Source organism: Lytechinus pictus, chromosome 2 (assembly GCF_037042905.1).
Source record: "Lytechinus pictus isolate F3 Inbred chromosome 2, Lp3.0, whole genome shotgun sequence".
Classification (NCBI taxonomy): Eukaryota; Metazoa; Echinodermata; class Echinoidea; order Temnopleuroida; family Toxopneustidae; genus Lytechinus; species Lytechinus pictus.
This window is the reverse complement of record NC_087246.1, coordinates 55,591,359-55,601,571: the sequence shown is the minus strand read 5'-3', so window position 1 is coordinate 55,601,571 and position 10,213 is coordinate 55,591,359. Positions and strand designations below refer to the sequence as shown.

General features: G+C 38.1%; 1 protein-coding gene across 4 annotated transcripts; it reads left to right on the top strand.

The window, feature by feature from the left end:
• Positions 1–169: 169 nt before the first annotated feature.
• LOC129270455 (riboflavin transporter 2-like) lies at positions 170–9,179 on the top strand. Of its 4 annotated transcripts, none has more exons than XM_064095209.1 (3): positions 170–309; positions 4,685–5,989; positions 6,616–9,179. In XM_064095209.1, exons 2-3 carry the CDS (start codon positions 4,727–4,729, stop codon positions 6,850–6,852), a joined length of 1,500 nt encoding a protein of 499 aa, XP_063951279.1. In that variant the 5' UTR covers positions 170–309; positions 4,685–4,726; the 3' UTR covers positions 6,853–9,179. The 4 variants fall into 4 exon arrangements, with proteins under 4 accessions (XP_063951279.1, XP_063951278.1, XP_063951281.1 ...); XM_064095208.1 differs by lacking the exon at positions 170–309 and adding an exon at positions 332–1,054; XM_064095211.1 differs by lacking the exon at positions 170–309 and adding an exon at positions 411–747.
• The last annotated feature ends 1,034 nt before the right edge of the window (positions 9,180–10,213 follow it).

The window sequence follows — 10,213 nt, the reverse complement described above, 5'->3', positions numbered from 1 at the left end:
AATTCCCATCCCCTCTATCTCCTAAAATATATCGGTATACTATACCCTCTTTCATCTTGTCCGTTCTTTTTTATTCAATTCCATTCCCACTTCACACCGCTTTCACCCCCCCCCCTCCTTCTCTCTGATTATATCTTCAATTTTCTTCACGGTCTACCTGCGAATATACAGTATATAATTGACGTGTCCTGCCTGGTCTTGCCAATAAATGAACAACTTCCTAGCTCGTTTGAATGTCACATACATAATGATCAAAGATTCAAAGTGGAATTCTACCGTATTTTTGTGGATATCATCTGACTGAAACAGGTAAGAACTAGAAAATACAAATATGTAATATCGTCATACGTATCGACCTTTTTTGTCGTCTTTTTGAAGGAATATGAATTGGCAACATTTTTATAGAATGTTACGCGGTCTAAACTATGTTAGACTCGATCGGAAACATTCTCGTCTATACCCCTTTCCGCATGACCGTTCTTGCTGTTGAATGCTGGTAGGAACATAAACATTAATTGAATGAATAATGGTTTACTGGCTATTCACAATCAACGTTATTTTCCTCACAATCATTGTAGCGTTTGTGCAGCAGTGGGGTATCATGCGCCGTGTTGAACATTAAAGATATACTGTATAGAGCGCGATCATGGAGTAAATATAAACACACAGAGAGATGTAAATGACTGTGCCGCTATCTATACAACAGCATCACCTAGTATTTGAAAGAGGGAATCACAGTATTTTGAGGCATCTCCGTAAATCTTGGAAATGGTTGGAACATGAATAGCTCTACGATTGGAATATACTTAGCGGATGTGCTTAAAACGAGTGCGGTGCAACTGAATTTGTACTAAAGCTATACCTAAGCGAATGGTAAACATTGATTGACACGTGCCTTATTCGCCTACCAGAGAATAGGAGAAATGTTAATATGTTTTGAAAACCACTTGAAATATATTATTGGAACATTTTATGAACTGCATGCATATGGTATATACGTATGTCTTTGTTGAAGACATAATAGCCTCGGATTCTTCTACATTTGCAGCTCCAGGTATAGTGCCCGGGTGTATAGTGCTGCTCATCAGCTCAGTGCACAAACGAAGCATTGGTTTATCCCGGTGGTTTATACAATTAAGCCAGTTTGAAAGAACCCCGGGAAAGAACCATTCATTTTATTATCTTGATAGCTAGTCAAATGAGAAGTATGATGAATGAAGTGTATATACAACACGAAGTGTATTTACAATTATAGACGGGTTGCGTACATGTTGTACATTCATTCCAGGATGTTCACTATGAAACTGGATATATATGCACCGGATATTCAGTAATTCTGCTACATAATAAAAATGACTTGGAATCGAGTCGATCTGCTTACACCTGGCATATGCACCTTGCAATTATATATTGTATATATGTGTGGAGGAGCTGTGGTGTAGTGGTTCTGACTCTCGTCTTGTAAACAGAGGGTCGTGTGTTCGAATCCCACCGCGGTCTAGCGTCCTTTGGCAAGGCATTAATCCACACTTTGCCACTCTCGACCCAGGTGCTAAATGGGTACCCGGTAGGATGTGAAAGTCATTGTAGCTTGTCCAGTACTGTGTGCGCCTCACAGGCGACTGACTGGAATACTCCCCAGGGAGTGGGGGAGTGAAGGATGTGCACACATTGTGTGCGGGAATGACTGATTGAATCCGATGACCGGGGTAATAATATATCTGTAAAGCGCTTAGACACGTCGTTCCGATGGATTAAGCGCTATATAAAAAAGCGGATTATTATTATTATTATATTCTGGCATCCTCAGGAATGGAAGATTGCTATAGATGGCCAAGAACAACCTTTATAACGTTCACTACGTAGCCTATATATATATATATACTTTTTCATAACTCACCCTTTCTGCGACATTATTTTATATGGCATTCAGTCTTCACTATGGCTAATCTTTATGTCTCAATTCATGCTCTTGGAGTAATCAATTCCAAATTTAGGCATCTTGTTTTCTTTCTTGCGATTCATAGAGGTATGACGTACGGCAAAGAATCTATCTGTAAAACCTCCACAAAATGAGTACGTGAAGGTTCCGACTTTACAGTGTACAGCTAGGGCGTATCAGTAAAAACAAAAATTAGTTTGAAAAAGGTCCTCAGATCGAGGCAATTGAAAATATACCATGGGGGTATTTTTTATATTACCTTGGGCTTCAGTGATTATTAGATTATTTCTTATAATTATTGTATTATTTTGATTATTGACAGAATTTTAAGCTTGAGTAAACACTCTCCACTTATGTAAAGCTCTCAGAAAATGGTTAGCGATTATTCATTCTGTGACAACAAAGCATCGGCGGAAATCCCAGGGGGGACAGGGGGACGCGCGCCCCTACCAAACATAGTAGTAATATCAAATGTCCCCCTACTATTTTTATCTTTTATGATGGAGAAAAATTCATCATTCACAATAAAAATAATACATGTATTTTGGACTAAATGACCTTACATTTCGGGGTGAAAACCCTTTTTTTTTTTTTGCTTGTCAAATTTTCCAGCCCCTGGTCCCCCCTACCTTTTGGGACAGATTTCAGCCCATGCAACAAAGAAGACGGTGATCGTTGTGCTGTACATTCTCATATAAACTACTTTGCATTTTGGGTATTGCTTATTTTGGCCCTAAAGTCAATTATTGAGAATTACTATTCGAAATGGTCCTATTGAGAAAGTCCCTTCAAAATGGGAACAAACCAAATAAACAGAACGAAAATCAGAGAAGAAAAACAATCACCATACTGGTTTAGGGTGCTAAAAATGGTGTTTCTTGTGTGCTGGGGCACAAAACTGCAAAATTCACATTCATTTATTTCATAAAGAGTGGTCATAATGCAAGTCAGTAATCCATTCAGATAATCAACAAAACACTTTTTTTAGAATGTATTGTCTGACTTTTTTTTATCTATTGAGAAATAACAATTCGGGGGTTAATGATTATTCTTCACCTTTTCAAGGTGTGCTCCGAAGTGATCTTTTTTGTATTTAATGTACGTGTAAAACCAGAAATAACGTATACATAAGTATAAAAAAGCAGATAATGTATGATGGGACTAGAAAACGAAAGCATTGATATGTCATAATGTAACATTTGGGGGGACACCAAAGTCTAATATAAATTTATTCATGACCATATTTCAGAATTTTCTATATTATTACTAATTATTTTTTAGGAATATAAAAAACTGTGTAAAGGCTGTAAAAAATAAATTATCTCACTTTGGAATGGTGGTATGGATTATGAACTCAAAAGTCAGTGTTTCCTATGTAACTGATTTAGGAGACACCAAAGCTTATACGGTGAACACATTTTTAGAGAATCACTAATGCCTACAAACATTAATTTCTTGAATGATTTCAGATCTCTATTTTCAAATTAGCTTGTTGTTTATCATCAATACTATATACAAGCGATTTTACCCCCAAATTCAGGCTGTAGTCTAGTACTGTATATTAACAATGAATTAACAATGTCACACATTTTTACCTTAAAAAGTGTTAATTTTATTATCACATATTACTTTGCTGTGGAAAATTAAATTTTAATTCTACCATTGGAAAGTAATATCTTAAACTTAAGCTAGAGTGGACAGGTTTATGCTTTGTCAGTTATGGTTTGATCAAGTCGCCGAAGGTGGCATTTTGCTACTGAGTCCCTTATTTATAGAAACAAGGAGTTTTAAGACGTGGAGAACCATCCAACACTAAACACGTTACGCAGCTATGTATTTCCATTGTACATTTCTTGCAGATTGTAGACAAAAAGATTCTGATACATTGGAAATACTTGAGGGTGGGGAATCGAACCACGTCATTCAGATTGAAGGATTAGAGTCATAACCACGACACACCCACAATATTATAGCAAACATATCATAATTAAGTGGTTTATCCCGGTGCTGTAGCGGTGTGCCTTCTCATTGAAAGAACACCGTATACCGGATAGGATGCGAAAGCAAATGCAGTAGGTCTATGCCTTGTATATAAGTTTGGAGGTTATTGCTGGATCGCTCCTCAAGGAGTGGAGAAAGTGCAATGAATGTGCCGGCAAGCCGGTGTGTGTATAGGCGACCGCACACCTTACGATTGGTCTGCGACTCAATTTTGGAATAAAACGTAGTAGAATTTGATGCTAATATTGAGACTTGAAATATCTTACTGTGTAATGTTCGAAATCATCGTGCGAATACCTATGTTCAAATCTGTGACTATGCTATCATCCTTCTTAGAATAAGAGCAAATTTAATATATAGTCGTAATGACGTCATAGCAGTCGTACGATTGGCTACGATTTGAAACTAATTTGGCCTTTACTCCAAAATAAAGGCTTGCAATCTTTCAAAATGGTTATACTAGTATTCTTTCAATTAATATTAACCTCAAATAAAATGATATGTTCCATTCACATTTTCAGAAATTGAGCAAAATGCGATTTGTTCCAAAATCGGATCGCGAACAGTCGTAAGGTGTGCGGTGGCCTTAAAGCGCATATAGATGCGTCGTTGTGATATATCAATTAAGTGCTATATGAAAGCGGATTATTCTGGTTATCATTATTAACAGCATATGTGTCTGTGTTATTTCAATGTCTGTTCCATAATCGTAAAAATATTCCTCGATGCTTTTTTTTCCAGGTAAATATACAGGAGAGTCTCGAAGAGACTTGAAGAGTCGCGATGGAGAAGGAAGGGCAAATTCGCAACCGTCCCGGGGAACGCATACTAGTAATCGTACTGGTAGTTTTATTCGGGAGCGGTGCATGGGTCTCCGTGTCGGGAGTTTGGACAGAATTACCAATCATGATATCAACTGGACTACCAGAGCAATACCGCATGACTTCAATCGTACACATTCTGATTCAGTTTTCTTTAGTGGGTATGATCGCCTTTTTAATCTGCAACAAACTCGTTGCGTCAACTCGCATTTACCGTCTGGAGATTCCCTGGAACTATGGCATAACTTTCCTAGGAACCATAGCTACATTCTTGCTGATATTCTTCTGGGACACGAGGGCATACGTGTTTGGTGAACTCCACAGTGTGGCTTTCCTGTGCCTGGTGTTCTTCGTATCTCTGGTTGATATAACATCCAATGTCACGTTCGTCGGCTTCATGTCTCTGATGAAACCAAACCTGATGAACTGGTTTTGGATCGGTGAAGGATTGGGTCACATCCTTCCTGCGTTCGTCGTCCTTATACAACAATCAAATGGCAAGATGAAATCGTGCGTCGTCAATGACACTTACCTGAACGAAACCGTGGTTGGGAATTCAACAGTCATGTATAATTGCACCTCTTGGGAAGAAGTGGCACCGCAACTTCTCTTTGAACCTAAGGATTATTTCGTTGTTCTGTTCCTGATGATGCTAGCATGTCATATCTCGTTCATTTGCCTGAATAACTTACCTTGCTCTCGACGGGAATACGTACCTCAGGCTGATGGGCACCACCTTAGAACAGACGGATGTGGTGGTCTCTTTAAACAGTCAGAAACCTTATCTGCAGATGAGGAAGATGGTGATCGCGTAAGACTTATGTCTGTAGTGAGATCACATGAAGACGGTAGTCCGAATGCTCCGGATGAAGAAAATGACAACTCCGGTAACGACTTAGCAGAACAGCACCTCACCAAACGACAGGTGGTATTTCTTTATACCGTCTTCTTCATCAATTTCACACTGTCTTTTGGTATCATGGGACCGATCCTTGGATTTTCTGGCAGTGCTTACGGAAACGATACCTTTGAAATTCTTGTGCCTATGCAGGAGATAGCCATCGCAGTTGCTTACTTTCTGTTCCTGTTGAAACCCATCTATAGCTTTAAAGTAGTTGCTGGGTCCTTGCTTTTGGCTATTGCCTGTTACACCTATGATTTTGTGGTTGCCGCAGCGAGCCCAAATCCACCATTTTACAGCATCATCTTTGGCAAAATATATATTGTAAGTAGCATTTTTCCCGTGTAATTTCACAATAATTTTTTGTTTTAATCAAACTTAATGATTTTCCAATACCACCAAAGGGACATTCATTATATGCAACTAAAGGAAGATTCTCATAGTTAATGATAATGTTACTTCTACTTTGCGGTACTCTTTCTTTGTATTAAAGAGATCAAACAGATACAGAATCGAGAGAAAAGGAAAACCTTCAACCACTCCATTTTTTATACACAAAACATAATTGACTTTCTAATTATGTGGGTATTTTTTTGCATGGTCAGTCCCCCACCCCTTCAAAACCGTTGCGATGCCCTTGGCTGAAGGAAAGTGGAAGGCATGTGAACTGACATATCACATGATTTTTGTACGATCTTTGTACTTTGTACAGTCTCTTTACGACTTTCCCCATGCCTTCCCATGTGGCTTATGAGACAACACAATATCCGTGAATTCATATTATGTTCTAGGCTTATTCATAGTCAGTGGGCAACGCCATCGACTTTGCCCCCAAAATAAACATATCGCATACAATCGCACGAAAATCGTAGTTTAGTCGTACAGTATCCGCCGTCAAAACGTAACTGACTTTGCTATCTCGTTGTCTTCACTGTCCTCCATGCACACAGGTACTAAACGCTGTGACGAGAGGTTTGTCTTCGAGATACTGCCATGCTTCGACTGTTTGGATACTACGTAACAGTACAGATAGTCGCCGACATCTGATCGTTTCTGCTGCTATCGGTCAAGTTGGTGTGTTCATTGGTTCGGTCACCATGTTTGTCCTCATCAATGTCTTCAACGTCTTTGAATCACACCATGAAACCAAATCATGTCCTTCTTTTACATGCTCCATGATGGAATAATGGGTTTATTTCCAATTCGTCTAATGCCAATTCGTCCAATTGCCAACTCGTCTACTATCATATGTTCTACCATCGGTTCGTCCACTATCTACATGGTCTAATTCCCAATTCGTCCACTCACCGTTTCGTCTAATAACCAGTTGGTCCAATGGCCATTTAGTCCATGTCCAGGACCAAGTCTTATTGTGCAAAATGAATGAAAATGAAATGGATATTAGACCAACTCATGAGACGACATGGTCATTGACGAAATGATTAGACGGGGTGATAATTGAACCAAAATGGTTGTAAGACAAAATGTTGATGGACGGAATGGCATAAGAATAAATGAAAGTAGACCATGTGGTGAGAGGACGAGTTCGCAGTAGACGAATTGGCAATTTACCGAATAATATTCCTCACTGTTTCACCCCTTTTCTCAAATTTTAGTTTATTTTTATGGCATTGTTAGTTGACTTGGTTTATTCGAGGTGCTTTATAGGATTTATATTATCTTGAATTTGTATTTATTTCTGGGTTGTTTTCCGAAAGGAGTGGGGTATAAGGAGAAGGTCAACTATATTGGAAATGAAAACATACCAAACATTGCTATCATAAAATACAAGGAATTGTATTATCATATGAAAGAGAAAAGTATAGCTATCGCCCTCTTTAATTTAAAAATCTAACTTTGTAATAGATTTTGACATGATATTCAGTAAATAATCATATTTAACCCTTATTCTTTTCCTTTCCTTAGTCTCCTTTTTTTCTTTTTAGTCGTGAAAGTTTGGGGTCCATGGCTCCCCGAGCCCCCTACCCCCTTCCCATCTGTATGTCAGTGTGCACATAGCACTAGATTCATAGTTATTTTGCTGTCAAAATAAAAGACACCAATCAAAAGTATCAAAATTCTTAATCAAATAAATAATATCTCTCGGGGAAAAAAATTCTTAGGCCAAGTCAGAAATCATTGGACCATTGCAAGTTACGCTTCAATGACGCAGAATGGTCTGAAAATATACATTACATAATGATTCATGTCCCTTCAGACACGGCTGGTCACAATCTGCAACCAGATGACAAACAATAGCTATACATGTATATGTATTTTCTCTTTCATAAATTATAGCCAGGTGAAATTTTTACAGCATAGTTCCTCTTCTCCTGTTATAGTGTTGTTAATATATAGTATACTGTATACCTTACTACCTTAGCATAGTTCCTCTTCTCCTGTTATAGTGTTGTTAATATAAAGTATACTGTATACTGTCCCAAAGATTTGTTACAAATCTTTGGGACACTATTCATCAATACAAGAGGAATTAGTGTGCTATCTCTCTATACAAAAAAAATGATAGGTTGCATGGAAATCAAAATGGCCGAGGAGTAACAGGGTTTTAACAAGGGGTAGAAGGTGCTATCACTCTTTTCCGCTCTTATTTATTTTTCTAGTGTGTAAATGATGATGACTATACTCAAAAGAGTATATCTATGGAAATGTGGTTGCGTAAATTGGAAATAAATGCATAACGTTTTAACAAGACCGCTCGCAGCGGTGGTGATTATAATTGTTGCGGGTAGCTTGAAAATTCGGGGGGGGGGGCACTTTCCTTGACGTGTGGATACCAGGCGCGACCAAAGGAACACGTAAAAATGATATCTTTTTCAAGATTGGGCATGCACGACGTACGTAACGTAATAAGGGTGTAAAAACACTTTTTCAGTATTTAAAAATACTGAAAACATATATATTTCGCTAGGAAAGCTACGTGTTTATGGTCAAATTTGCGAGGGTATAGAAGGGACTATTTTATAAAGGATGTATTTTTTGCCCCAACACGTGTTTAGAGTCCGCTTTGAGCGAGGTGTGGGCGTGGGGCGATACTAAACCCAATGCAAGTAAAGGTAAAGCCGTCCGTGACGTATCAATTGAAATATCGCTGTACTTGTTTAGGGGGCCAATTCAGGGAACACTTGTCAAGGGTATACCGTTTTGTTCAATTTCAGAATATGGTAGCACCCTAAACTACCTGTTTAGGGTGCTTTCCGAAACCCCACATAACCGGTCGCGCCTGGGGGCGTTTTATCAAAATTTTTATCCAAGAAGTATTTAGATCTGACAACTTACCTTAATTATGCCATTGGCTGAGAGGCACTGTTACTATGGTGACTGTCGGATAAATCGGGACTTGTCTGATAAAACGTCCGACAAATTCTTTCATGAAATGCTCCCCTATCCACTCGTCAATGGAAGTGCCCCCCTGGGCTTGAAAAACATTCATATTAGTTTCTTTGAATTTTTCGAGTACCTTAATTGATAGCAATAAAAACAAAATGATCCTCTCTGTAATGCGTTCTGTTCTCTTACTTCGTGTATCAAAACTTAAAAAGGAAGCGGTTTTGAAAAGAAAACTAATTCAGCAACTACATCGATGATACAATATACTGTATATCATGATAGAATGACAATATGAATGATAGGGAATGTGAAGAGATAAACAAATACCCTTCCCTTCTGATCGTGATTGTTTTTGTTTCTTTTTTCATTCAAAAACATATTAACATTATTCACTCTGATTTGACGAGCATGAATAAAAAATCAAGTCATATTTGACCAAGTTTAGCCCATGAAAGATTCAGAAAGAAGGAAAGATCTGTTTAATAACATCAAAATGAAATTCATGGCCGTCATCATGACAGCACATTTTAATACATCTATTCAGCCCCATGTCCCTTAATTCTGTCTTGTCTGAATCGATCCCTTATTATCCCTGCTATTTTTAACAAGTCACACTAACACCAAGTCATTGGAAATAACGTAATAGCTTTGATTGGTCTATATTGCCAGTGCAACTGTGACATTACTTAACAAAAACACCGTCCACTGCCTAAATTGAAACGAATCGATATCAAGCCAAGGCCGAGATCGCTATTCAATGGAAAATAATCAAATATGGTAACGGGTGCAACAGATGATTTAAATTGAAAAACAAATTGTTTGAACCTTCTAAGACAAGTTTACGTTATGATTGTGTCCATGCGAAATATTTTTAAAATAAAGCATTGAAATTTGCGGAATAAAGGCAGCGGACAGTGAAGAAGGGGAAGGGGGGAAATTATTAAAGAAACAAAAACACAAAGAAAGAGAGAGAGAGAGAGAGAAAGAAAGAAGACATACAGACAGACAGAAAGAAAGAATTAAGAAAACAAAAGATTAAAAGGGATGAGAGGAAAGAAATGTTATTCAGAGAGAGAGAAGGGAGGGAGAGGGATCAACAGGCAGATTGATGTGATAAAATTAATTTGTAATTTTTTGCTTTTGGGAAGGGGAGGGGGCATTGACAGAAAATATTGGTAAGTGGAAGCCCTGTTGTAGCGA